Consider the following 27,394-nt stretch of genomic DNA (forward strand, 5'->3'; position numbering starts at 1 on the left):
TTAAAATATTTCTAGAATCTTAACATGAAATAATTATATTCAAAAAAATACTCAAATAATCAAGTAAAAATACATGATGACAGAAAACTTTTAGGAATTCATTAATATTTCAAGATATTTTTTATCATATTAATAATATCAACATAAGTTTAAAAAGAGTAATATATTTGCAAGATATAATTTATTGAGCCTACTGATGATATGTTTCATTATTGTATGAAGTCATACTTTGTATTTTGTAAATAAATATCAAAATTACATTTGCTATGTATTTGGATAGTAACTAGTTTGAAAGCCATGTGGCTAACCTTGTGGTATGTGATGGAGTTTAAACATTATTTCCCCTTGTTTATAACTCTATCTTAAAGGTAAGTTAGGCCAATTCCAAGATTTGCTTTCTTGGTTCTTACCATTAATACCTTCTATATGTTATCCATTTTAAATTAGTGGTTCTTTTAGTAGAGCTTCTTTATTACAAATTCTTTTATTACTTAAGCTTCTTCACCTTCCAGACATGTTTACTTCCCATTTATTTATAGAAATCTTTCCTGTAATAGTTGAAACAGGCTTATAGTTCTAGAGCATTTTCTGTTCTGAAAACTTTCAAAATTTATTAATTCCTCCAGCTGTGGGACTTAATATATTTCTTCTTCTCTGCTCATCTATTACATAATAATATTACCCTGTTAGTTCATTGACTGCCAAGAATGGTCATACTATAGTAGTACATAACCATCATTTATTTGTAGAATTACCAAATCTTAACTGTAGAATGTTTCACTTAGATATTAACAGCTGCAATCTGAAGTGCCTGTGACTGGTAGTAGTCATGGTTTCCAGAGGCACATCAGGAACATCAGGTCAAGGACTGTCTGGCCTATTATTCTCATATAATTTTGATGTGATAGTTTTTATGTTAAATCATGTGACTCCCTTAACTTTATATGAATTATTTTTGGAAGCTAAAATATCATGCAGCATATCAGGAAAACCAAATATCACCTCAAGACACATGCATAATAACATAATTTACCTACAAAAAGTTTGAAATAGGTATCTGAACATGAAAAAATATATATATACACACACACACACATATATACACATGGGAATTGTATGGAATACTGATAGAATATAAACTCATTAAGGGCAGTAGTTATTTTGTTTTTGTCTTTGAATCCCATAGGACCTGGCAAATAATGATGTAATAAAGCTTATTGATTGATAAAATGGTGAAGAAATAATCTCTTAGAATAAGTCATTATAAAAGTTAAATACCAACTAGTATTCTTATTCTAGACTTGAATGTTGTTTTCTTGGTTCATTTTAGGGCTGACCCTTCTTTTAAGATGCCTAAAGAAGTTTTTGAAGATCCTCAGGTTACAGGAAAGAATCGTTATAAATATTTTGAATGGTAAGAAGCCAACATTAATGGTGAATAAATCTTAATCTGATAATTAAAATCCATTGGAACGTGTGTACTTAGAATGAGAAGAAAGAATTTCCTTTAATCACATTAAGTTTAGTAATTTAGGTAGATGAAAAATGAAATAGGATACAGATTGGTGTAGGAATCTAGATAATGAAGATGCAAAAATATCAGAATGAACTGGAAAGTGGTATACATAGGCTTTTTGTGAGTAAGAACAATCCAAATTAGTACTAAGAGATTCAGTTTGTCAATTTCCCATAATTCGAATAGGTAACCATAAATTGATTATTGAGTAATAAAGTTGAATCAAAAGATACACTTGAGTTACCTATAGAATCTGTTCTGGGACAGAAATGAAATCTTGACTCTAAGATAACTAAGGTCCCTTGAGAAAGTAAATATCTCATGAATATTGTTATTTTTCCATGAAACTCAGTTGCAACTGGGGATGGATGGTCTTTCAAGACCCTTTTCATTGCCAAATATTCTAGACTTTAATGAAGAGTTATAAAACTCTTCATAGATATGAGCTTCCTATGGAAGGGAGCAAGCTTTGTAATTTCACAAAAACATAGCCCAGTAAAGATGAGCTTTGGGACGGAATATGAAATGGCATGTAGAAGGCCTTATTTAAGAAATTGCCCCCAAGATATTGGGGAGAGCCAGGGTTACATGTGAATCATAACATTTTAGAATTGGAAGGAATCTTAGGAATTAAATCATCAACTTTCATCAAGTCATGAATCCCATTTAATTATATTGCCTTATTTTCCCCTCAGGCCTTTCCTTCCATTTTACAAGCAGATGCCACTTAATGTTATTCTTGCAACACAAAAGTAAGTAACAAAGAATTGAAATGTGTTTTCCAGTTAATTTTATTTCTTCATTATTAGAGATGCAGACTGTTTACTTTGGTATATTTGATTTAAAAAGAAATTTATCTAAATATTATGCTCTTCTGATATATTTGTTGCTTGATGCTGTGACTTAACAATTTGTTGCAATAACCAATTGATAAATATTTTGTGAATCCTCCATTTTTCTAATACTGTCCTGCTTTAGTGTAATTTGTCAATACTATCAGAGGTGGGAGGTGAAAGATGGGGTATGAGAAAGAATAAATGGATCAGTTTGTCTGGAATGTTGAAAGTGCAATGGAGGAATCACAGAATTAAGTCTGAGAAAAAAAGATTGACTCCATCTCTTAAAGAGCTTAATGGTAAAACAGAGGTGTTTTATCCTTGAAATGAAAGAGAATGATAGCAGCTTCTTGGGGATGACATGGCCTAACATATGCGTTAGAAAGATTCCTTAGCAACCAAGGGGAGGATAGATTGGAGAGGGGTAAGACTGGAGGCAGGGAGACCCCATTAGGAATCTCTTACAGTGAGTCAGGACCTCACCTAATTTGGTGACAATCAAGTAGAAGGAAGGGTGTGAATGAGATATGTTGAGGAGAAAGCAACAGGACAACGTGGCAATTAATTGGATGTAGGGAATAACAGAAAAGCCCCCAAAATAATTTTGAGGATGTAGTACCTGCTCTTGACAGAAGCAAGGAAATTACAAATAAAGACTGATGGATTTGGAGGAGGGGAAGAAAATGAGTTCTTTCTTGGACATGTTGAGTTTGAAATACCTGTGGCATAACAAGGATAGAGCTGTCCAGCAAGTAGTAGATAATGAAGGACTAAGAGACGAGACCTGGGTTTATACCCTTAAGAAGGGCACACAAGAAGAAAACGTGAGTTAAAATGCAAAGCTTTCATGCTCAGGTGGAGTCAAGTTAGCTTAGTTGATAAAGGTGACAGATGTATATAGAATTTATGTATTATAGTAAAAAAGGATGAGTTGAACCCTCAAATAAGAACCATTGCATTTACTGGGTTTTTTTCTTTCTTAATTTTCTTTTTTTTTTATTTATTAAAGCAGCTTTTTATTTTTCAAAACATATGCATGGATAATTCTTTGACATTAACCCTTGCAAAACCTTATGTTCCAATTCCCCCACCCATTTCCCTACTCCCTTCCCTATATAGAAAGTAGTCCAATATATGTTAAACATGGTAGAAATATGTTAAATCCCATATATGTATACATATTTACACAGTTATCTTGCTGCACTAAAAAAATCTAATCAAACTGGAAAAAATTAAAAAGAAAATAAAATGCAAGCAAACAACAAAAAGAGATTCACTGGCTTTTCAAGAGGGTCCTTCTTTCATGAATTTGTGGAAGTTATAGGGATTGGGAAAGCAAAGCCAGAAGATAATGGGCAGAGTAAACCATTAACCAAATTTTATTAATATCTATTATTACCAAATCTATGGAAAGTTAATAGACAGGAAAGGCAAAGGAAAGTTAATAGACAGGACCAGAAAAGGAAGCAATAGCAGCAGCAGCAGCATCATTAAGGGTTTCAAGAAATAGTAGAGACCAAGCCGAGCAAGAAGCCAGATGAGCAGAATAGTGCCCTTTTTAGATATCCTGACTTTTATTTTTTAAAATAGTATTTTATTTTTTCAAATACATGCAAAGATAGTTTTAGGCACCCCACTTGCAAAACCCTGTTCCACATCAACCTCTCTCTTCTCTCCTCCTCTCCCAATCCCAAGAGAGCAAGCAATATATTATAGCTTAAACATGTTCAATTCCTCCAAACACACTTCCATATTTGGCATGCTGAGCCAAAAAAAATTTTGATCAAAAAGAAAAAAAACACAAGAAAGGGAAAAAAAGCGAACTACAAAAGGTAAAACACTATAGCTGGATCCACATTCAATCTCCATAGTTCTCTCCTTGGACGTCGATGACACTCTTCATCACAAGTCCATTGGAATTGCCCTTAATCACTCTACTGCTAAAAAAGAGCCAAGTCCATCACAATTGACCATCACACAATCCTGTTGTTACTGTGCCCACTGCTCTCCTGGCTCAGCTCACCCCACTCAGCACCAATTCATGAAAGTCCCTCCAGGCCCCCTGAAATCAGCCCCATCCATCCCCTCCCACAGAATAATAGTATTCTACCACACTCACACACTGCAACCCAGTCAGGCCCTCCCCAACCCAGGGGCATCCATCCAACCTTCAGTTCCCTGCCCCAACAAAAAGGGCTTTCCTCCCTCTCTTACATGCCACAATTGACCTACAATTTAGCCCTTTGGTCATGGCTGACTTACAGAATTTATTTGGCTAGAATCATGAGATAGGGAAGGAAAGGGAAAAACTTGGAAGAAACTAGACAACTACCAAACCAGTGTGTTATCTAGCTCTTAATTCTTCCTCCTCCAGAAACCTCCCAGAATAAGAAAATGGAACAATTTAGTAGTTAAGGTAAATTGCTGAGAAGGTAGACAAGAAAGGAAGAGTGTTTATCATATTATTATAGATATATCACATAATAATATTTGGTATCTGTCAGATCTTTTTGAATCTAATTAATGGGTCATACATTAGGAATCTAAACTTGAGGAATCCATTAAGTTCTTATATAATCATCTTTTGCATGTTTAATCAGGTTACTTGCCCAAATATGTATTATTCTAAATGGAAAAATAAAAGCCACTCTTTTGATTCTTCCTGGTAGTTTGACAGTATAATGAATGTCATATATGTATGTATCTGTATGTGTACACACATATATACATATATGAAAAGTCATCTGTCTTGTGCCTTATATAAAGAGTAGCTTTAAAATGCACTAAAACTTTTGGATCACACACTATATGACATCTGCCATTCGCTTTAGATAACTATGGTTTATATTCTATAATTATCCCAATTCTCTACTATCTAGAGGAAAAAATAGGTTTCTATGAAAGGCAGACTATATCTGCCCTTCTCTATCCTTGAATTGAGTGGGGGGTGGGGGAAATCAGCTAAATTGGGGGGCATGACCATGGGACAAAAGATAAGCTAGAGATCATATAGCTATACTATATGATCCTAAAAGTATACTATACTTTTAAGAGTCTCCTGTGGCACCCAGAATCCACATTTTATATTCATAAGTGACTTCCTTTCAACTTCCTTTTCCCCTCTCTTCTTCCTTTCTCCTGTCCCTCAATTCAATATATGGGGAAATAACTTTTTTCAGGTATTATACAGATGTGGAGAGAGAAAGGAAATTTTTCTTTTTTTAATAACTTTTTATTGATAGAACGCACACCAGGGTAATTTTTTACAGCATTATCCCTTGCATTCACTTCTGTTCCGATTTTTCCCCTCCCTCCCCCCATCCCTTCCCCCAGATGGCAAGAGTCCTTTACATGTTGAATGGGTTGCAGTATATCCTAGATATAATATATGTGTGCAGAACCGAACAGTTTTCTTGTTGCACAGGGAGAATTGAATTCAGAAGGTATAAATAACCCAGGAAGAAAAACAAAAATGCAAGCAGTTTATATTCATTTCCCAGTGTTCTTTCTCTGGGTGTAGCTGCTTCTGTCCATCTTTGATCAATTAAGGCTCTCTTTATCAAAGAGGTCCACTTCCATCAGAATACATCCTCAAACAATATCGTTGTTGAGGTATATAATGATCTCCTGGTTCTGCTCATTTCACTCAGCATCAGTTCATGTAAGTCTCACCAGTCCTCTCTGTATTCATCCTGCTGGTCATTCCTTACAGAACAATAATATTCCATAACATTCATATACCACAATTTACTCAACCATTCTCCAATTGATGGACATCCGAGAAAGGAAATTTTTCAAGGATATTTGGACAGAACCCTAGGCATACTGAAGAATCTGAAGAAGAAACAGAAAGGGTTTTCTCCCTGCTATGGGTGGCTGGGCACATTACTTTATGTCTCTTTGAGTTGAAGGGTAAATAGGCTAATATGTGCGCCAAGTTTGATTTTTAACTCATATTTATACTTGGGTATTCTAAAAGATCTTAGCATGATGTAAATTTTTTTCTTTTTTACCTTTCAGACAAGATATATACAATTATATTTCAGCCACTAAAAAGCAGCCCCAAGTTGCTTTGGTACATACTCAAGGCACCCAGACAGATTATCGGGATAGTGAGACTCAAACAGATCCATATACTCCAGAATACGTAGTATGCCAGGATACTATCCCTGAGATCTTGACCTTGGCTACTCTCACTTGGGGTAAGTTGGCCAATGTGTTTTTAATGATTGGAGCTGACTACTGTTGTTAATGGATAATTATATGATCAGATGTAGGGTCCTAGAAATGACCCTTTGTGTGACCCATTGTTCTTTCTCCATTACTGGTTCATGAAACCTGCCTCTGATTACATTGCAGTTGCTATTTGAAGAGTCTTATTCTTTATAGCTATATAGTCTTTTCATAGGAATTTGTTTAAAGTTTGCCATTTTGCTCATGAATGCTTGTTCATCTGTTCTTACTGCTTTTTGGCAGTCAAAAGTTAGTGTCTCCTGTTTACTAGTTCATATATCCTCTATGAATCAAAAATATTTCAAGTATATATTCATGTATGTATAATAAATCAAGTCAATAAACCTTTATAGAGGACCTGCTATGGTCTAGGAACTATGCTTCAGAAAGGCAAAATAATAACAGAAGTAAAACAATAATCTCTACTCTCAAGAAGCTCAATTTAATGAGAGAGATAACATGTTAAAAGATAAATTTTAAATAGTCAAAAGAAGGAAAGTACTAGTGTTAAAAGGAATCTGGAAAGTCTCCTTGCAGAAGGTGGGATTATTTTAGCTGGAACTTGAGGAAAGCCAGGAAAGGTAAAAGGCAAAGATAAGAAGGGGGGAGCAGTCAGTGAAAATGCCTGGAATCACAAGATGGTATGCTTGTACAGCAAGTGGCCAATTACTTTTCATTGAATTTTGACTGAAGAGTGTGTGGGGATGAGTCAGGTATAAGAATATTGGAGTGGTAAAAGAGAGATTTAAATACCAACAAAGGATTTTATATTTGATTCTGGAAGTAATAGGGAGTCATTGTAGTTTATTGAACCAAGAGGGAAATGGTGACATAAGATAATATCTTTATTTTAAGAACATTAATGACTGATGTGAAAAGGCTTTTTTTTTTTTAAGACAAAAGAAAAAGAGAATAGGAAAAATCACTAAATTAGATCAGTAGATTGAAAAAAATCTAACATTCTGTTATAATATTTTATAATTTATATTATTATATTATATATAATATATAATACTTATATATCATAATATATTATAATTATATTAAAATAATATTTTATATTTATAATTTATTATATACATAATTTATAATAATAATAAATTAATATTTAATGTACTGAACATTGAAAGAACCCCCATGTCTGCAGAGAAATGAAGAAGATATCTTCTCATCTCTCTACTTTGGAATGAGGAATGCTTATTATTTGTAATTTTTGCCACATTCATTTTCAGTTGTTTTGCAGTAGTATTTCTTTCATTTATATTGTTGAATTTGTGGATATTGTTACTTTGGCTTTGTGCCTCAGTTCATGTATGTTTTTCCATGTTTTTCTGCATCATTATATTTGTGTTTCTTATAGCATGTAAATTCTTATAGCACAATTAGTTTTTAGCTTTTCTTCAATTGATGGTCATCTACTTTATTTCTAGTTCTCTGTTGCCCACAAAAAAAGGCTGCTGTAAATCCTTTGGCATATATGGAGCAATAAAAATTTTAGTGTTAAAATTTTTAAAAGGAAGGATTTAACTTTAATATAGGAAAGTTAGGAGAGAGTATACCAAAGAGTGTAGTGGAGCCACAAGGAAAGGCTAGGACTTGGAAAGAAATTGGAGAAAGCTTACCTGAAGTTTTGCTTCCTTTTTGGAATTTGTTTCTGCTGGGGGCTTGGAGGTACTGTTAATTCCTCAGAAGTTTTGATGTATATCTAATAGCCATAGCAAATTCAGTAGGGGATATATTTTTAGCTAGATTGTAATAATTGTGACCAGAGCTCATGACATGATCCAAATTAAGTCAAGGAGTGAGTGTGACCTGTAGGACAAAGAGAAGAATATTCCAAGTAGAAGTTGGCTCAGTTCCTCAGTTACTGAGTTTGAATAGAAATAGGAAGCTCTGACCAAGAATAAGAACATCATTAAAGCCTTCTAACCCCAACATTTATACCAATCACCTTCACATATAACCAATACAAATTTGATAAAGACTGTTTAACTTTAAATATTAGAAGAAAAGGGTCATTGGGTGTCTGTATGTTGGAGAAGTAAGAGTATATCTAGAACATCATGTGTTATAAAAAAGTATCAGTAAAACTTTTAAAAGTTTAAACCTCATTAAAAAGTTACTCAGGTACAGTTATTAAATAGTTATGTGTATATACATATACACACACACACACACACACACACACACACATATATATATAGTATAAGCCTGAGACATGGATATTTTTTTATAGAATTAATATTATAATGGCATTTGTTAACATATATTTGAGTGGGAGAGGATATAAGTAAAGTATATAAAAAGTATTTTTGCTTCATGATATTTTGTAAATTTTTTTGTAAAGTACTGTTGTTGTTTTATCCTGAAGGTCGGGGACTTCCAGCAGGACTTGCTGAAATAGAGATGATTGAACGTGCCAGAGAGAAACGTGCTTGGGAAGCTACTCTTCCACCTCTGAGTAATGATGAATTATTCAATAAAAGGAGGAAAATGATGAATGACATGGAAAGAAAAGAGTGGGCTTTTAGAGAACATGAAATTGAAAAGTAGGTACTTGATCAATCATCAGTACTATTATCCCTTCATTCATATGTCCTATAGATCTTATCACAGCAGACTTTTTTCTTTTTTTCACACATCAAAGTATGTTCAATTTATTTTTATACTATTCTTGCTCTTAAGCTAAAACTCAACTGTATCATTAACCTGCATAAGAGAGAAAGAGTGAGAAAGAGAGAGAGATGATGGACCACAGGGAGATGCCTACTAGAGGATATTAATAGTTCTGTGGGGAGTATCAGAGGTATTAGTTGGCCTTGTCATATGTGAGGACACAGGATCCCAGGTGATCCTGATGTGTGTGCTCTCTTGCAGTGTGCCCTGGTCATTTGGGCTCCTGGCATGGGCTCTTGCAGGTACATTTCCTGCCTGTTTTCCTTCCACATATGTTCTTTGATTATGTGTATTCTCTCTGTTTATACACTCTCCTATGGTGTGCTACTTGTGGAAGAATATAGTTTATCTGAACTTGAGAAATTTTTTTATCTTATTTTTTCAAAACTAAGGCAAAAAGATTCCTTCTTCCTACAATTACTTGATATAGTTCCAAAAATGTTAGTCTCAGCAATATGTCAAGAGGAAAACATTAAAGACATATTTGCTATACTGTTTACTTAATGTCTTGCATTCCCTAATGCATTCCCTAACTGGCAAAAGTTAAGACATCAATAGGGGCTTATTTGACCCACAGGGTGCCTTAAACAAATGGATAGCTTTTCTTGGAGACTCTCAGAGAGGTAGGTATTGATAAATTAAAAATGTTTCTCAAATCTATCCTTTCCCTCTTCCTTCAGCTTGATGGACTCAAGTTTATGCCCTACATACCTCACATTTTGCATTTCATCTCTACAAATTTAATTTCTTTCTACCTAAATTTATTCTTCTACCAGTCTAATCTTAAAAATACTCTGCAGCTTTCATGTTATCTTTCCTTTGCTTAAAAACCTTTTACATTGCAATACAGGTCAAGTATAAATTCTATGATCTAGTTTCTCCCTATCCAACCAGCCTTTGTTCCTTATTACTCTCTTCTCCATTCAGGCCAGTTTCTTTGATGTCTCTTGCATTCCGTGTTCATTTTCTCCCCCTTTCCTCAAACTGTTCTCTTCATCTAAAATGTTTTCTTCAGTGTTCCTGGCCTATCAATTTTTTTTTTTTTTTTTTTTTTGCTGAGGCAATTGGGGTTAAGTGACTTGCCCAGAGTCACACAGCTAGACAGTGTCTGAGACCAGATTTGAACTCGGGTCCTCCTGACTTCAGGGCTGGTGCTCTATCCACTGCGCCACCTAGCTGCCCCCTATCAAAAATTTAAAGACCATCCTTCCCAGCCTACCTTGTCAAATCCCATCTTCATCATGGATTCTTACCGTCATCTCATCTCTCATTTCTCAACTCCTCAGTAGCATTTGTAACCCCTGTGACATTTAGACCTGTTATTCTATACTGTTCTCTAATTGTTTCATATTTCTGATGTCCCTAACTAGAATGTAAATGATTTGCTGGGATCCTAGAGTTAAGACTAGAAGAGACTTAAAGATCTAGTTAGGCTAGAATTGAACTCTCTAAATTTGAAAATGAGGGAATTGAACTGACACCACTGAAGCCCCTTGACCAAGGTGAGCGGAGCTGAAATTTAGAACCAGGTCTGTTGGCTCAAAATTCAGCCCTTTTTTCACTAGAAATTTTTTTCTCTTGATAGGAGCTACTACATATACCTATTAATGATCAGCTGTACTGAAACTTTTAAGTTCATATGTTTTTTGGGTCCTTCTAGATATGTCTTTTGCTTGAGTACATTTGCTGATTCTGTCGCATTGGTGCCCTTGAATCAATCAGTTTTTGTTTTTTAATTACCTAATATGTTTTGGGCTCTGTGTTAAAGTACTGGGATACAAAGACAAAAGTAAAAAGTCTTTAAATATGTAGGTGTGTACAAGACGGCGGCTGATTGGCTGGTGGTTGTCCTTCTTTCTTCAAGAGGACCAAAACGACACCAGCAAATTAGAGGCGAGTTACTGCATGTCCGACCATCAAGCAGTCCCTGTGCGCATTGTGGGGGCTTCTCTCACTTGGCGCGTTTCCTGTTTCTGCTGAGCCAGTTCAGTTCTGCTTTGCTGGGGCAGTGCACGAGCACTTTTTGATGAGGCAGGCGGCTAGAGGGCGCCACAGCGTCACGAAGATTTCTCATGAGATCAAATCGGGCCTCGGACACTTCCTAGCTGTGTGAGCCGGGACAAGGCATTTAGTCCTGTTTGCCTCAATTCCTGCTTTCTAATATGGGTTGGAGAAGGGAGTGGCAACCGCTGCAGCGTCTGTGCCTAGAAAACCCCACATAGGCTCAGCTCTCACACACACTCTCTCACATAGATGGTGACTTTGGGGGGGAGGGCAGGAGGAACTGGAGCAATTGGAAAAGCCCCTAATTAGGTTGGTGCTTAATGCTGGTCTTGGAGGGGCCCGGGGATTCCAAGAGGCAGAAATAACGCAGAAAGGCATTCTGAGGATGGGACTGCCGGGGCGAAGGCGCGGAGACAGGAAGTGGAGGCCACGAAGATTTAAAGAGGACCGCTGTGGCTGTGGAGCACAGGAGCACAAAGGACGGGAAGCAGGTTACCAGATGCATAAACACTCGTGCGCACACTGCGGGAAGACCTCGGACAAGGAGCTCGTGGGTTTTTCTATGCATTTAGCCAAACCTCTGCTTTTTTTTTTTTTTTTTTTCTTTCAACTAGACTTTGATTTCATTCATTGAAAAGACTCCTAGTGAGGAAATCCCACGTGCCAAAGTCTATTTACAACTGTTTTGCTAATTTGATATTCTTAACAAGTTGCTTGGGATGGGGGGATGGCTGGGATGCATGGGGAGGGAGCAATGAGAGGCCGTGTGGTTTGCCCAGTGTCACACAGTCAGGATATGACGGAGGTGACACTGATTCCAAGTCTTTTCTGATGCACACAGCCTCTCTTTCTACTTCAAAATAAAATACTTTTTTGGGGGGCCGGGGAATGGAATGTTTGTCTTCTGAATTTTGCTAAAAAATGTCTCTGGATATGTCATCACTTAGAACTGGGTTTTTTAACTTGGGGTCCATGAACTTGTTTTTAAAAAAATTTTTTTTGATAACTTTTTCAATATAATGGTTTTCCTTTGTAATTTTTTGGGTTTTATTTTGTACATTAAAAACACTCTGAGGAGGAATCCTTTAGACTCCAGCAGACTGCCAGAAGGTTTTATTGACACACCAAAGTTAGAATTCCTTCTAACTTACAGCTAATTTTATCCTTTTGTAGTAAACAGTGCAAAATTAGAGATATTTGGCCACTGAAATGAAATGGTTAAAAATTTTGGAGACAGAAATTAAACAAGCTAATAGATTTTGTTAATCTAAGGCCCCTTAATGTTCTCAAGAAACATTTTCTATTGTATATCAGTGAACAAAAGCAGATAAAAACTTTGATCATAAATTTTGACTCAAAACAAGTAAGGTCAGAAGATAAGGTTTGTAAGCAATGAAAGCTTCTGAATAGCAGAAATAACAGTTACTTTTGGTATAGATAGGGGATTATAAAACACATAAAGAAATCTTGGTGAGCAGTATGGGGAGACAGACAGTATGGTACAACACACAGTGTGGTGGATAGCTCTTTACTGCTTTGTGGCAAACAGCAGTGGGGATTTTGGAACTAGTGAAAAAACCTTCAATGTTTCCTATAGATTTAAATCACTCACTAGTGTTCTAAGAAACTGTTCTGACAGTAAAGTTACAAAAGACCAAGAAATAACAAACAAAATATAAAGAATGAAAAAATAGAACAGAATGTGAAACATCTTATAAAGGAAACAGATTTGGAGTAAAGATCAAAAACAAAACGTATAAGAATAATTGGACTACCTGAAAATTGAGATCAAAAAAAGAATCTTGTCACAATAATGCAAGAAATTATCCAAGAAAATTGTCACAGAGTGATAGAACATGAGGGGAAAGTACAAATAGGAAAAATTCACTGATAGCAAATTAGGCAAGATTGCCCACAGAGTTTCTTATCATTTGGATAAGGAGTCAACCAGAATGGGTGGCATTCAAATAATACCTTTACATGTTCCAGTGTCTAACAATGAACATCCTCAAAAATAGGTAGGATTCCACCTAGTAAACTTCACCCCTAGCTAAAAAAATCATATCAACACTTACTTAACGTGGAAGGAGTTTGAGTAGGTTCCATTTCAGCTTTTTCAGTTTAGTGACTAGGAGTCCACAAAGTTATTTTTCATATTATTCCTGACACACTGAATGGCAGCTTTGCAGCTTTACAGACAGGAATGTTTGGTTTACAAAAGTGGCTCTTCCTCAGTATAGAAGAGAGAATGATTTTTGACAGTGTCTGAAAGGTGACCTGTTTTAGCTTGACCAGATGAGTGGATCCATGTGTAAGCTTAAATTACAAGGTTACAAGTGGTTACAAGAGAAGGTTGTGCAAGGACAAGATGTGCTAGGAAGGAATATGGGATCAAGTAGAAATCAGCAACCTCCTGGTCCACCCTTGCGAACTTAAAAAAAAAAAAAAGCTCCCAATAGAGCTAGAGCTAGTCTGGGACCTGTGATCTTTGCTGCTAAGTCCTGTACAATTCTAATTGTAACTCCAGCATATTTAAATTGTTTTGTTTGGTTTTTTTCTTGTTTTTTTGCAAAATTTTCTCATTAATCTGGGAGTTTAAAAATTAGGCAATAACATTTCTGTGTGTTTTCCACAAAGGATCTCTTTGAGGTGGTGATTAGTGAATTTTTTCTGTTTCTATCTTGCCCTCATGTTCTTCACTCCAGGTCAATTTTCTTGGATTATTTCCCGTATTATTGTGTCAAGGTTCTTTTTTTAGTCACAATTTTCAAGTAGTCCAATTCTTATGTTTTCTCTTCTTGATCTGTTGGTTTTTATAAGATGTTTCATATTCTGTTCTTTCATTCTTTATATTTTATTTTGTTATTTTTTGCTCTTTTTTTCCTAGCTTCACTGGCTTATACTTGGCCATTTCTAATTTTCAAAGAATTATTTTCTTCTTTTAAACTCCATATCTACTTTTCAAGTTGGTTAACTTTTTTTCCCCATAATTTTCTTGGTTTTCTTAGATGGTTTCTTTTTCTCTTTTCCTCAATGTCTCTTATTTGATTTTTTAAGTCTTTTTTGAGTTCTTCTATAAATTCTTTGTGAGCAGGGAGTCATTTAATGTTATTTTTGGGGATATAAGAGGGTTTTGTTTTGTTTTTTTTTTTTTATTTTACTGTCCTCTGAAGATTAAACCCTGGTCTTCCCTATTTCCATAGAAAGTTTCTTTGGTTGGGTTTTTTCTTTTTGCTTATTTTTTTTAAAATGAGAAGTATTAGTGTAAGTACCTCTAATTGTGGGGTAGTGATGGTACCCCTAGCTTCATTTCAGCTCTCCCTTCTGACCTGGAACCCAAACCAAAAACTTCCTGTTCCCCATTGCAGCCAGCAATATCCTTTCCCCACTGTTTCTGCACTCATTGGGTGGTGGTTACTTTTCTCCCCAGGCCCACAGCTGGGTCTTGGCATTCCTAATCAGTCAAAATTCCTTCAGTCTTCCCCCACTCCTAACTCCTCACACAATGTGGGATGTGAAAGTTCCTGTGGCTCCTGTTGAGATTCCAGACTAACTCAGCTACCCCTATGGTTCCCCAGTTGTTTCTATGGAGCTAGCCTGGATAGTTTGCACTTCATATGGGTTAATCCCCAGCCTGGAGTCTTCAGAACTTCTCCAGGAGGGCGCTGTGCTGCCCCAAGTCTTCTGTATTTTTCAGAATCTATGTTCACTTGGAGATGCAAATTTGGTCTGTTTGTGGGAGAAATCTGGAGAACTTGAAATTTACTGAACTACTCCACCATCTTCCCAGAATCCTCCTCCTGTATTCCCATTTTAAAAAAAAAAAGTATTTTTAAAAGTATTGCTTTTATAAACATTTATCATCCTAAGATTATACACTCCACCCCAACAAACAAGTTTTTTAACTCTCAAAATGAAAGAGCATAGTTTAGTGAAACTATGTATTGATCAGGGCCAAGAATCCATGTCTCATTCTGGATTTTAACTCCACTGTCTCTTTGGCAAGAGGGAGATGGTGATTATCATTATTTTAAGATGAAACATTGCCTATGTTGGCCTTGTACAGGACATCTGCAGGGTGCGGGAAGGATATCAGAGCTAGAGGAAGATGATCCGGAAAAACAGAAAAGCCATAGATAAAATAGTTGCTTATTTTATTTCTATAGAGGTCAGAGAGAATCTGGAGCAGGATTCCAAGGTGATATGTGCCTTCCATCTTGCTCATTATGGAGCCTGCTATAGCACATATGCTTATAGTTGTTGGAATCACTGAAGTAAAGTTGTGAAAACATATTTGGAAAAAGTGCTGATGTGTGTGGGGACATAATTATTAATTTCAGAAAAACAAAACAAAACATCACAATCCAAAGATTTACAGATCTTTTCTTTGTCATTTTGACAATATTGCTAAAAAATTCACTGAAAAAAAAGTAGAAACAGATGGAATTGTATAAGTATTTTTCCCACATCTTGTAGATTTTTTTTTTAAAACCTTGAGGCAGCAAACCATTACAAGTGGCACATCATTTTCCAGTGTTTCAGGAGTTTGGTTAAATATTTCAGTCATTTGTGGCTCCTGGTTCTGGAACACAGGGTTATACAAAGGTGAATGTTGAAAACTATATCCTTGCATATATATGGAAAAATAAAATATTATTTGAAAAAGAAATATGGACAGCCAAGCAATACAGATCCCCTCTTGGAAACTTAAAAATAAATGGACATAAAAAAAACTTCCAATCAAATACTAAACACAATTCTTAAACTGTCCCGTTACATGTACCACATGTCCATTATCTTCAATTGCCCTTTAGAACTGTCAGGAAAGAAATTACAAGAGAATTCTTAAATTGAAATGTAACAAGTTTAGAGGGATAATGTTGTTCTGCTGGAGTTTAGGGATGGACCTGCAATTCCATTAGCAGAGGAACCTGCCAGGTGAAGAAATTCTCTAGAATACATTTTACAACCTTCTCTTTGTGGCATGAATTGCCTAAAGAAGACGTGGTTGTTGATAGCTTGGATTTCTTCCTCTGAAAATTACCTATTCATGTCCTTAGACCAGTTTATCAATTGGGGAATTGTTCTTAATTTCACAAAATTGAAATAGTTTCCTATATGTCTTAGAAATGAAAGCCTGCTCAGAGGAACTTGCTACAGAGATTTTTTTCCATATTCCATTTGTCAAAATCTTTTCTAGTTTTAGCTGCATTGGTTTTGTTTGTGTAAAAACTTTTAAATTTTAAATAATTTGACAATTCTTAATTTCACAGGCTTGAGGGATTAAAAAGATACTTTATCAAAGAATCATAGAATTGTAACTGGGAGGGACCTCAAAGGTTATCTTTCCAAAATTTCAAATAGGCTTCTAAGTAAGGTCGTTTAATGCCTTGTTATGTCTTGGGAAAAGTTTATAGTTTTACTGGAAATAATGCTTTGAACAAGATTGTTGTCAAACATGAGGCACTGAGTCTGAGTACCATAGCCTCAACATTTTCACAGTTTGGAGAGACAGATGCCCTATTACAAAAAGATATTGAAAATGCAGAGAGACATCTGGTTAGTGTGGAGACACAGTTCCTATAAAATGAAAAACTTGCCAAGACAGTCGACTGTTTCTTGCAGATCTTTCTCCAACTACCATCTCCATTAAATGATGCAGTCAGAAAGACCTCTCTGCTATCAGAGAATTACTCTTGTTTAGAATTTTTCCCTTGTTAAATTTAAACCTGGGAGAAAGTTGAGGGTGCTTTACAATAAATAGCACATATTTTCCCAAAGAATTGAAAATCATTTAGCTACAAAACATGCAAAAACGTTCTCAATGATCTGCTATTCTTTTTGTCAGCAGTAAAACCTCTCAGAAGGCATTTCAAATGGATTTAAAATATACATAAATATGTATCATTTGAATGTTTCTAATTTTGATTGTCATCATAAATTTTTATTTTACTTAATTTTCCCTTTTTCTTCCCAGAAATTCATAGTGGCAGGTATGCTCCTTTCTCTTTTCCTCATAACAATATTCATAGCAATGGCATGAAAGAAGCTTGGTTGGCATGCTTATTTTCATTTTCAGATGATATAAAGCTGCTCTCAGATGACTAAGAGATGGAAGAAACAAGATTTTAAAGGTTTTAATAGGCTGAAGCTAATAAGGTTAAATATAATGAGTATAATAACAGCCCATATTTAGATTAAGGAAATCAACTGTACAGATAAAGAATAGAAGATGTGAGGCTAGGCAACAGTTCATATGAAAAAATTGAGGGGTTTTAGTGGACTCAAAGCTCAGAATGAATTAGCATTATGATATAGCAGTCTCCAGAGCTAATCTGAGGCTGTGTACTAAGAAAGAGAAACAGAATGTCTAGAACTAGGGAGGTGATAGTCCCTGTAGGGCTGGGCCTGGGCAGGACACAGCTGGAACAGTATGTTCAGATCAGGGCATCCAGTTTTAGAAAAACTTTGACAAGCTAGAGTGTATCAATAGGAGGATGACCAGATTGTGCATGAATCTGGAAAATGTGTCCTATAAAGATAATTTGAAGAATCCACTGTGCCATCTAGCTGCCCCTGTTTGGGGTTTTCTTGATAGAGATACTGCAATAGTTTTCCAGCTCATTTTGCAGACATGGAAATTGAGGCAAACAGGATTAAGTAGGAATGACATATTTGCTATCTTCAAGTACTTGAAGGGATTAGATGTGTTTTTCTTAGATTTTGAGAATAGAATTAGGGAGTAATAAAGACACAGATTTAGTTTTGACATTTAAACATTTCTTCTAATTTTTCAGGTGGTAATTGACTCTTCTCATGAGAAATTTTCAAGTAGAGACTAGATAATGAGTTGTTTAGGATAATAATATTGACTCCAGGCCCAGCACTCTATCCACTGTGCCACCTAGCTACCCTAATAAATGAACTCTGGAGGCCTTTATATCTCTGAGATTCTAAGCTATATGAGTAGGTTAAAAGACAAAAAGGTGCAATCAATGAACAGAATACAGATATGAATTCATACGTCTTTGGTCTTACTCTCCCATTCTAACTGGTGGTTATAATCATTTATTTTGTACTAAAGGCATATTATTTTGCCACTTAAATGGCCTTTCAATATGCATTTATTTGCTAATTAATCCATATCTATATTATCCATTATCTATATTTGAATGTCAGTCATCCTTGAAAATGACAGTGGCAATTAATGCCACACAGTGGACTTTAGGTTACATATATTAGAAAACAAAAACAAGATACTTTTCAAAGGGATTTGTGGTAGATCCTGAATTTAAAAAGTTAAGGACATGTCAGAGCCTTTTGTATTACTTGGAATCCTTAATAGATAACTGGAAGGGAAATAGAGAAGTTTAGAATCAGAAGGGAACCTTTGGGATAGGCACTCCAGTAAATTTCTACTGATTGGTTGATTTAAATAATGAGCATGTTAAGAAGGTAAAAAGGGAGCAACAATGATTTGTCACCCGTGAAAATTAATTTTTTGTGGTCTTCATAAACATCTCCTTAACCTGATTTGTTGATATAACCAAACCCTGCCACTTGTTTAAAAAAAAAAAAAATATATATATATATATATATATATATATATGATTTTAATTAGATTAATACTTCATAGGTTCAGAGTACAGATTTAAGCTTTATTCCCTGAAAATATCATGTAATAAAATAAATAATTGACAAATAAGCATCAACCAGAATAAAGATCAGAATTTTTGGTAGAGACCATTTTGTACCAATAAAATTGGAGGATTTCTATTTGAGATGTCATATGTTTGCATATCTGTCATTTAAAGACTGCAGGAACTTCAATTAGAGGTCCTCAAACAGCTACTGAAGAAGCGTGAAGATGATCAAAATGAAATAAACATAAGGCGTTTGAATGCCCAGTGGTCTCAACTTCAGGGAGAAAAGGAAGAGAAATTGGCAAGAATTAGACATGAACATGTAAAAGGTAATTTTTGTCATAGGAGAGATTATGGAAATGGAACAATTGGGTTGAAGTAAGCTCTCAAATAGACAATGTAATTTAAAATGCTGAATATTTTGTTTGTTTTGTTAGTTGGGGTTAAGTGACTTGCCCCAGGTTCACACAGCCAGGAACTAAGTGTCTGAGGTTAAATTTGAACTCGGGTCCTCCTGACTTCAGGGCTGGTGCTCTATTACACCAACTAGCTGCCCCCCAAATGCTGAATTTTAATAAAATCATCTTATTGTACACAACCAGAAATGAGAAAAGGATAGTGATATATTGTTAAAAGCCAGAAAGGAGAAACAGCAAAAAATGAATTCTAGAAAAAATCCAATGATAATTACCTAGAAATCAGGTTATTTAAATTAGGAAGAAGAAGCATAGTGGACAGATCTCTACCAGAGGGTTTCCCTCATTTGGAGATACTGTAGTTCTAGATGATAGGACTTAAAAAGTATTAAGACCTGAAATAGAGTTTGGACAATAAAGTGAAAGTAGCCAATGTGAGTCTTAGTTATATTTTAAATATTTATGGCAGTAATTTTCTCCTATTTACAAAGCAATTCTAAAAACATGCAACTGGGGCATTCATTCTTTAATTTATCCTGAGACTATTCAAGGTGGATCTGAGACTATTCAAGAGTGGTCTTCTTTCCATTTTTTTTAGGTTATCTCAGATCTTCTCTCAGGAAAGGATTTAAGCTCAGTATTGAAATTGATTTTGTGTTCAGCTACTTCTGAAGCTATTGATATGGGATCAGACTAAGAAACATACAACTATTAACAGTTTTAATAATTCATAAAACCCATGAAGCTTTATATAGGCATAAATTCTAGTGAAAGGGAAAAGTCCCTGAGACTTTCATTTTTTGTATTTCTAGTGTGTGGAATTCATAATATGAGAAACAAAAATGTTTCTTGAATTCAACTTTCACTATGTGAATGCACTAGAAGTCAGACTTTAGTTAATTTCCCATGTGATCATATGGTTTTGAACACCATGTATATGGATACATGACTTTCAATATAGTATTGCTAAAAATACCAAACTCAAACATCAATGTTCCTCAACATAAAATGTATGTTTAAAGAAAAAGAGAAGTAACTGGGATTAGTGTTGCAATTAAAACTCTGAACATAACCTAGGTTAGTTTGGAAGCTGACCTTTGGCTAAATTTAGATATAGCTTGTTAAGTAACTTCACCCTTTAGAACAATACTTTTGAGACTTTATCAGTAGTTGTATTACATTTCAGAAATAAGAAAACTGGTGTCGAGAGCAAGAAATGTGGAGGGGAAATTTGAGAGAAGAAACATCATTAGAGACTATAATAATTTTGCATCTCAAGTCTATGGACCTCTTTCTCGATTGGGTCGCTTTCCAGACAGTAAATCGGAGCGTTTTGTTGTCAAAAACCACTTTCTTAACACTTATGAAGGTAAGTATCATGAAAAATTCAAGCATATAGGTATTTATCTGATAAACAAAAAACGGGATAACACATTTACTGGAAGCCCAATATAAGAAAACCATGACTATGGGAAGAATAAACTAGAGAAATTATTTTTGTAAATATAGTGTTATTTTGAAAAAAAGAAACTTCTTTTCAGGAAGAGCTTATGAAATATATGTATCAGGTATCTAATAGGGTATCCAAGGGAAGCAGGGTTGCCCAGTAATTGGTTGACAAGAAGGAAGAGATAGAAAAAAATTACTACAGAACTGGAACTGGGCATCAGACAAGGAAAGATTGATTATATGAAAATCAAAGATGAACCTATCATGTTAGAAAATGAAATCTCTCCCTTCTCATCTCTGCCATCTGGTTTCCTTCATGTCCTAGCTGATAACTCATCTTCTACAAGGATCCAATTTTTGTTACTGCTTCTGTCTTCTCTCTGAGATTGTCTGTAATTCATCTTGTGCATATCTTGTTTATACAGTTATTTGCTTCTTGTCTCTCCCTTTAGATTATGAGATCCTTAAGAATAAGGACTGCCTTTTGCCTTTCTTTTTATCCTTAGCACTTAACACAATGCCTGAAACATATTATGTTCTTAATAAATACTTATCTGACTGACTGTTTAGCTTTTGGGAGAGTGACGTCTAATAGAGACTTGAATATGTCTTGAAAATAATTTCAAACTCTATGCTCAGAAAGTTATCAGACTGTGCATACCCTTTGATCCAGCAATGCTACTACTGGGCTTATACCCCAAAGAGATACTAAAAAATTTTGTGGCAGCCCTGTTTGTAGTAGCTAGAAGCTGGAAAATGAATGGATGCCCATCAGTTGGAGAATGGCTGAATAAATTGTGGTATATGAATGTTATGGAATATTATTGTTCTGTAAGAAATGACCAACAGAATTATTTCAGAAAGACCTGGAGAGACTTACATGAACTGATGCTGAGTGAAATGAGCAGGACCAGGAGGTCATTTTATACTAAAACAATACTATATGATAATCAATTCTGATGGACCTGGCCCTCTTCAAAAATGAGATGAATCAAATCAGTTCCAATGGAGCAGGAATGAATCAAACCAGCTACACACAGTGAAAGAATTCTGGGAAATGAACCACTTTATAGAATTCCCAATCCCTCTATTTTTGTCCGCCTGCATTTTTTATTTCCTTCACAGGTTAATTGTACATTATTTCAAAGTCTGATTCTTTTTGTATAGCAAAATAACTGTATGGACATATGTGTGTGTGTGTGTGTGTGTGTGTATATATATAGTATTTAACTTATACTTTAACATATTTAACATGAATTGGTCAACCTGCCATCTGGAGGAAGGAGGGGAAAAATTGGAACAAAAGGTTTTTCAATTGTCGATGATGAAAAATTACTTATGCATATATCTTGTAAATAAAAAGATATAATAAAAAAAATTTTCAAACTATGAGCAATTAGCATGTAGCAACTAAAAGAATGTAAATGTTAAATATTTAGAAAATGCTTACTTTCAGGGCCAAATCCTTTTGGTCTAGGCCATCTCTCCAGCTTTGGCTTCATTTTTCTATACCCAATCTTGACTCCATAGTTGGCTTTTATAATACCAGTTAGCTGCTTCCATCAAATCATAGGATCATAGATTTAGAGCCAGAAGAGTTTATGGTCCTTCAGACTGCTTCCTTGCTGCCTTTCTGTTTCAGCAAAGTATTTTTTGGCTTTCTTCCTTGAATTACTAATTTGAGCTTAGTTTTAAAAGACCAAAGTTTCCCTCTACAGCCAAGGCCATCTCCAATAGTCCTGATCTTTATCTGACCATTGGCCAAAGGGGAAAATGAAGCAGGTGACCTTGTCCAGCCCTGCCTCACTTAAATCCAGTTCACCTGCATGTCATGGCATTACTTCCCTGATATCATGGTCCTCTTTGAGAACAAAGGACAAGTAGCAACAACAATAACAATAGCCTTGAGCTGTTCTTCGCCATAACTAGTGGTGGGTGGGTGGTGGAGAAAGGGAGGGAAGAAAATCTCCACCCTGTCTTTCCCATCCCAAAAAGAGAAGAGTGATTGGTTCTTATAGGTTCTTATAGGTTCACTTGTTTAGCTCAATTACTCCCTCCTGAATGTTTAGTGTTTAGTAAGCTAACTTTTAAAAAGTGACCATAAACATCACCAGTCTTCTGAGTGTTATTGACTTATTAGCCCATCAAAATTTCATAATTTGTTTACTTCTTTACTTTCTGAGATTACTACTTAAGTCTTTATACTTAATTTAACACCTTCTTAATTTTGCTTACTTCCCAAATTGGGAAAAAATCAGTTGGTCATTGTTATAGGTGCAAAATCCTAAAAGCCTGTAGTATTGTAGGTTAAACGCTTTTTCTTTACATGGTATCATAACTGTCCTCAAGACTCAAGTCATGAAATTAAAGAATTAGGCTAGTAATATGTATTCTGGATGGCCTAAGTACAAAAATCCCAGGTCTGAAAAAAATCAACAACTCCCTCATCCATTTGACCAGCTGTTAGGGACAATACAGTGGCAGAGAAGCTATACCGACTTGAATTAAAGCTACATACTTGCTAAATAATTATTCTTTCTCTGTCCTGAATATTCTTCCCCTGCTATGGATAAGTAAATATCTTTTTGTTGACTGCCAGATGTTGTAGGTGTTTCTATTCTCAAACCTGAATTCTACCTGGCCTATCATAGTTGGAGTACAACTTTCTTCCCTTATTTCCCCTCTTCACTTTAACATTTAAAACTTTTTTTTTTTTTTTTTTGGCTCCTTAGTTCCTAGGATAGTGGGAGATGCACAGAAGGTATTAGTTAATAAACATTAATTCAATGAATGTTTTATTAAATACTTTCTTTTTCATGTCTTTGGTTCTCCTAGGGTTACTTGAACTTGAGGCCTCCCTCCCTGATTTTGTAACACAGCCTCGAATCAAAACTCCAAAACCCAAAGAGCTCACCACAAAGAATAAATTTCTTAAAAAATCAGCAAGACTGGATCTTGAGTTAGCTGAGGTTCACCAGGTATAAAGCAGTCATACTTTCTTTTCTTACAAATGACTTTTACCTGTCCATAGAGCTAGACTATGGTCTAGCTTGTGTAGTTCATGCATTTGGAACAAATTACTAATAGTGATACCACACACTAATGAGATTTGAATGTGATAACTCCCACAATGGAATATGAAGCCAGAGATCAACTGGAATGCAGCTGAAGTTATGCTATATTTCCCACTGGAGGTAGGAAAAGGGAGGGGAGGAAGATGCTACACTTGCAAAGAGGAATTTCTGAAGGATCACTAGATCAGAGACTGAGAGGTAGAAGCTAACTCAGATGTCATATAGTCCAATCCCCTCGTTTTTGTTGTTTGTAGGCAGTTGGGGTAAAGTGACATACGGTCACAGTTAGGAAATGTCAAATGTCTGAGGCTGGATTTGAACTCAGATCCTCTGACTCCAGGGCCAGTGCTCTTATCTACTGCATCATCTAGCTGCTCTACCAGACCCTTCATTTTACAAAAGAGAAACTGAGGCCCTGAGAAGTAAAGTCCATAACTCAAGGTTATTTAGACAAGCATAGTAAGCAGGGGAGCCAAGATCCTTGTTTCTTTGGGAAGAAAGGTTACTGTTTTGTTGACTGTTGATTTGCTCTCCACAAAATTACAGTAGATTTTTCAAGGGAAACAAGGAGGAAAACAGAGAAATTTGAATATGACATATCTATCTATCTATCTATCTGTCTATATATGTCATATTCTAATTTCTCTATATTCCTATATATTTCTATATATTCTCTATATCTATATCTGTATCTCTTTATATTTACATAAAGAGATGTAGATGTAGATATAGATATAAAAAGAAGCATGGGCTGTGAACCCAAAATTAACTACTCAGTAAAACTTTAGTATGCTATATGAAGGTAAGAGATGGAATGTCAAGAAGAATGTAAACTTTAAAGAGAAACATGTACAATTCATTGAGTCTTTGAACAACAATCAATCATCCAAGCCAAAAAGAGAAGTATTTGAAACAATCTGTTGCTAATCAGATCCATGTAAATCAGTTGCTAACAAAATGTTAGCCAACTTCAGTTGACTACTACTATTGATCCACTGTCAGTTGGATTTTTTTTTTTGAGTTGTTTTTTCAGTAGTGGTATACATTTGTATAGATTTCTTATAGTTTTGGTTTTGTTTGGCTAAATTACTCTGGTATAGAGTGCTGTTTCGAGTAAACCAAAAGAAAAGCGAGATAATGTCACATTCAGCATGGTACTCAGTGGGAAAGAGATCTGGAGTTGGAGAACATGGGTCTGATCCCATCTTTGATAATTATTAATACTCATGGGAACTTGAACAAGTTACTATACTTCTCAGCCTCAGTTTTCTCAGCTGTAAAAATGGGCAAATGGACTGGATGACTTTGTAGGTCTCTTCCAGCTCTAGATATGTGATTCTAAAATAAGAATGGGGAAATCCAAATCAGAGTAAGTTGAAAAGAATTTTGTTGAACTTGGTTTTCTTAAGTTTGGATTAATAGCAGGAACAATAAGAATAAAAAGGTTTGTGGTCACTTTAAATAAATTCCATAACAGTACCAAAAAACTGATAGAAAAAAATCTAATTATTTTGATGATAAATAAAAATAGACAGAAATCTTTAATAAAAGAAAGTGACAAAGAATTTTAAAATGAATTCTAGCAATTTTTATAGGAGTCCATTTTGGTAAGAATTTGTAGAGTAGTCATATTTATTCCAATTAAGGAATAAAAAAATTACTTGGATATAGTTATATCAAAAAAAGGAGTAAAATAAACATAAAAGCATGTGTTTTATTTCAGGCACTGTTGGATAAGAAGAAGAAAAGTCCCGAACCAAAGAAAAAACTTTTTTTCCTTCAGAAAAGAGTAATACCACCACCTCGACTGCCAACACCAACCTTGGAAATGTGTACTTCTGTACGTAGAAATGCTTGCTCATAATTAGAAATTCAATAATGTTATCTTAAGTGGAAAACTGCCCCCTTCTTCTTTTATTGCTGTATTCCAGCAAGTAACACTTTCATTCTTGTTAATGATTAAATTAGCCAGAATTTTCAAGAATGAATAAATGAAAAATACACCTAAGAAAACAGAATTTTTGGTATGCAACTTTCATTTAGTCTTTCCCCCACTCCACCCCTCCCCCACCCCCCGAGGCAATTGGGGTTGTGACTTGCCCAGGGGTAGTAATACAGCCAGGAAGTATTAAGTGTCAGGTCAGATTTGAACTCAGATCCTCCTGACTTCAGGGCTGGTGCTCTATCCACTTGTCACCTAGCTGCTCCTTCATTTAGTCTTAATACAGGAAGACTGATAGGTGACTTAATTATGGTTTTCAGATATATGAAACAGAACAAGAACCAGTAGCAGACTTATTCTTTTATTTAAATCATATCTGGCTTTTCATGACTCCTTGTGAGGTTTTCTTGGCAAAGATGCTGGAGTGATTTGTCTTTTCCTTCCCCAGCCCATTTTATAGATGAGGAAACTGAGGCACATAGGGTAAAGTGACTTGCCCAGGGTCACACAGCTAATAAGTGTCTGAGGCCTGATTTGAATTCAGGAAGAGAAGTGTTCCTGACTTCAGCCCCATCCCTCTGTTCACTGTCCTGTTCAGCTCCTCTAGCAGACTACTGGCAGATATATGAAGGTCTGAGTTCAAATTGGCCTCAGATGTTTATTAGTTGTATGATTCTGGGCAAGTCACTTAATCCTCTTTATCTCATTTTCCGCATTTGTAAAATGATCTGGAGAAGGAAATAACTTTTTGCCAAAAACGCCAAAAAATCCCAAATGGGGTCATAAAGCCTGTAATGATTGAACCACAGCAACAGAGTAACAGACTATTTTCAGTGAAGAGAGAAGAAACTACAAACTAAAAGGAAGCTGTAAACTATGCTTTTAGGTGTAAGAAAGGATTTACTGACAGTTCAGCTCAATTCAAGAAACATTTTCTCAGTGCCTCTTATATACAAGGCACTGGAGACTAATTCAGAATAAGCCTGGAAGAGTAAACATAGTACCAGATTGTAAAAGTCTTTCTTTGTCAAGCTGAACCATTTGTATTTTATCTTATAGGTTATTGGGAACCATCGATGATTCTTGAGCAAGGGAATAGCATAGTAAGATGTATTTAAGGAAGATTATTTTGTCATTGTATGGTACAGCATGGAATGGGTAGAGAACGATCAAAGTTTAGGTATAGCCCAGGAAGGAGATAATATGGGTCTAAACTCAGGTAGTATCTGGGTAAATGCAGAGAAGGGACCAACATGAGGTATTTGTGGAAGTCACATTGACAAGATTTGGTAGCTGTTTGGAAAAGAGTGAGAAGAGTTGAGAATGACTTGGAAGTTGTGAACCTAGGTGACTAAAAGGGTGTTTGCAACAATAAAAATAGAAACAGCTGAAGGAGGAAGAAGTTTGTGATGAAATTTAAATGAGTTGTATCTGGACATGTTGAGTTTGGGATACTTGTAAGATATCCAGCTGGAGCTTTTTCTATCAAGTGTGGGTCTGGAACTCAAGAGGCTGGTTGTAGAAATCTGGGGGTCATCTTCAGAGAGGTGATGATCAAATCCATGAAAACCAAAGAGATGACCAGGAGGGAGGAAGATGGAGGAG

The 27,394-nt window shown here is 35.4% G+C and overlaps 1 protein-coding gene across 4 annotated transcripts in view; it reads left to right on the forward strand.

Annotated features, from left to right (window-relative positions):
* CFAP91 (cilia and flagella associated protein 91) overlaps window positions 1-27,394 on the forward strand; it is a 69,135-nt gene that overhangs the window by 20,811 nt on the left and 20,930 nt on the right. For all 4 annotated transcript variants that reach the window (XM_051985349.1, XM_051985348.1, XM_051985350.1 and 1 more), the window contains 8 exons: window positions 1,331-1,414; window positions 2,212-2,268; window positions 6,373-6,554; window positions 8,957-9,134; window positions 19,080-19,237; window positions 20,511-20,693; window positions 23,609-23,751; window positions 25,571-25,687. In XM_051985349.1, the coding sequence (XP_051841309.1) occupies window positions 1,331-1,414; window positions 2,212-2,268; window positions 6,373-6,554; window positions 8,957-9,134; window positions 19,080-19,237; window positions 20,511-20,693; window positions 23,609-23,751; window positions 25,571-25,687 (1,102 nt within the window). The remainder of the gene's footprint in view (window positions 1-1,330; window positions 1,415-2,211; window positions 2,269-6,372; window positions 6,555-8,956; window positions 9,135-19,079; window positions 19,238-20,510; window positions 20,694-23,608; window positions 23,752-25,570; window positions 25,688-27,394) is intronic.

The sequence above is a fragment of the Antechinus flavipes genome, chromosome 3, assembly GCF_016432865.1.
Source record: "Antechinus flavipes isolate AdamAnt ecotype Samford, QLD, Australia chromosome 3, AdamAnt_v2, whole genome shotgun sequence".
NCBI classification, from domain to species: domain Eukaryota; kingdom Metazoa; phylum Chordata; class Mammalia; order Dasyuromorphia; family Dasyuridae; genus Antechinus; species Antechinus flavipes.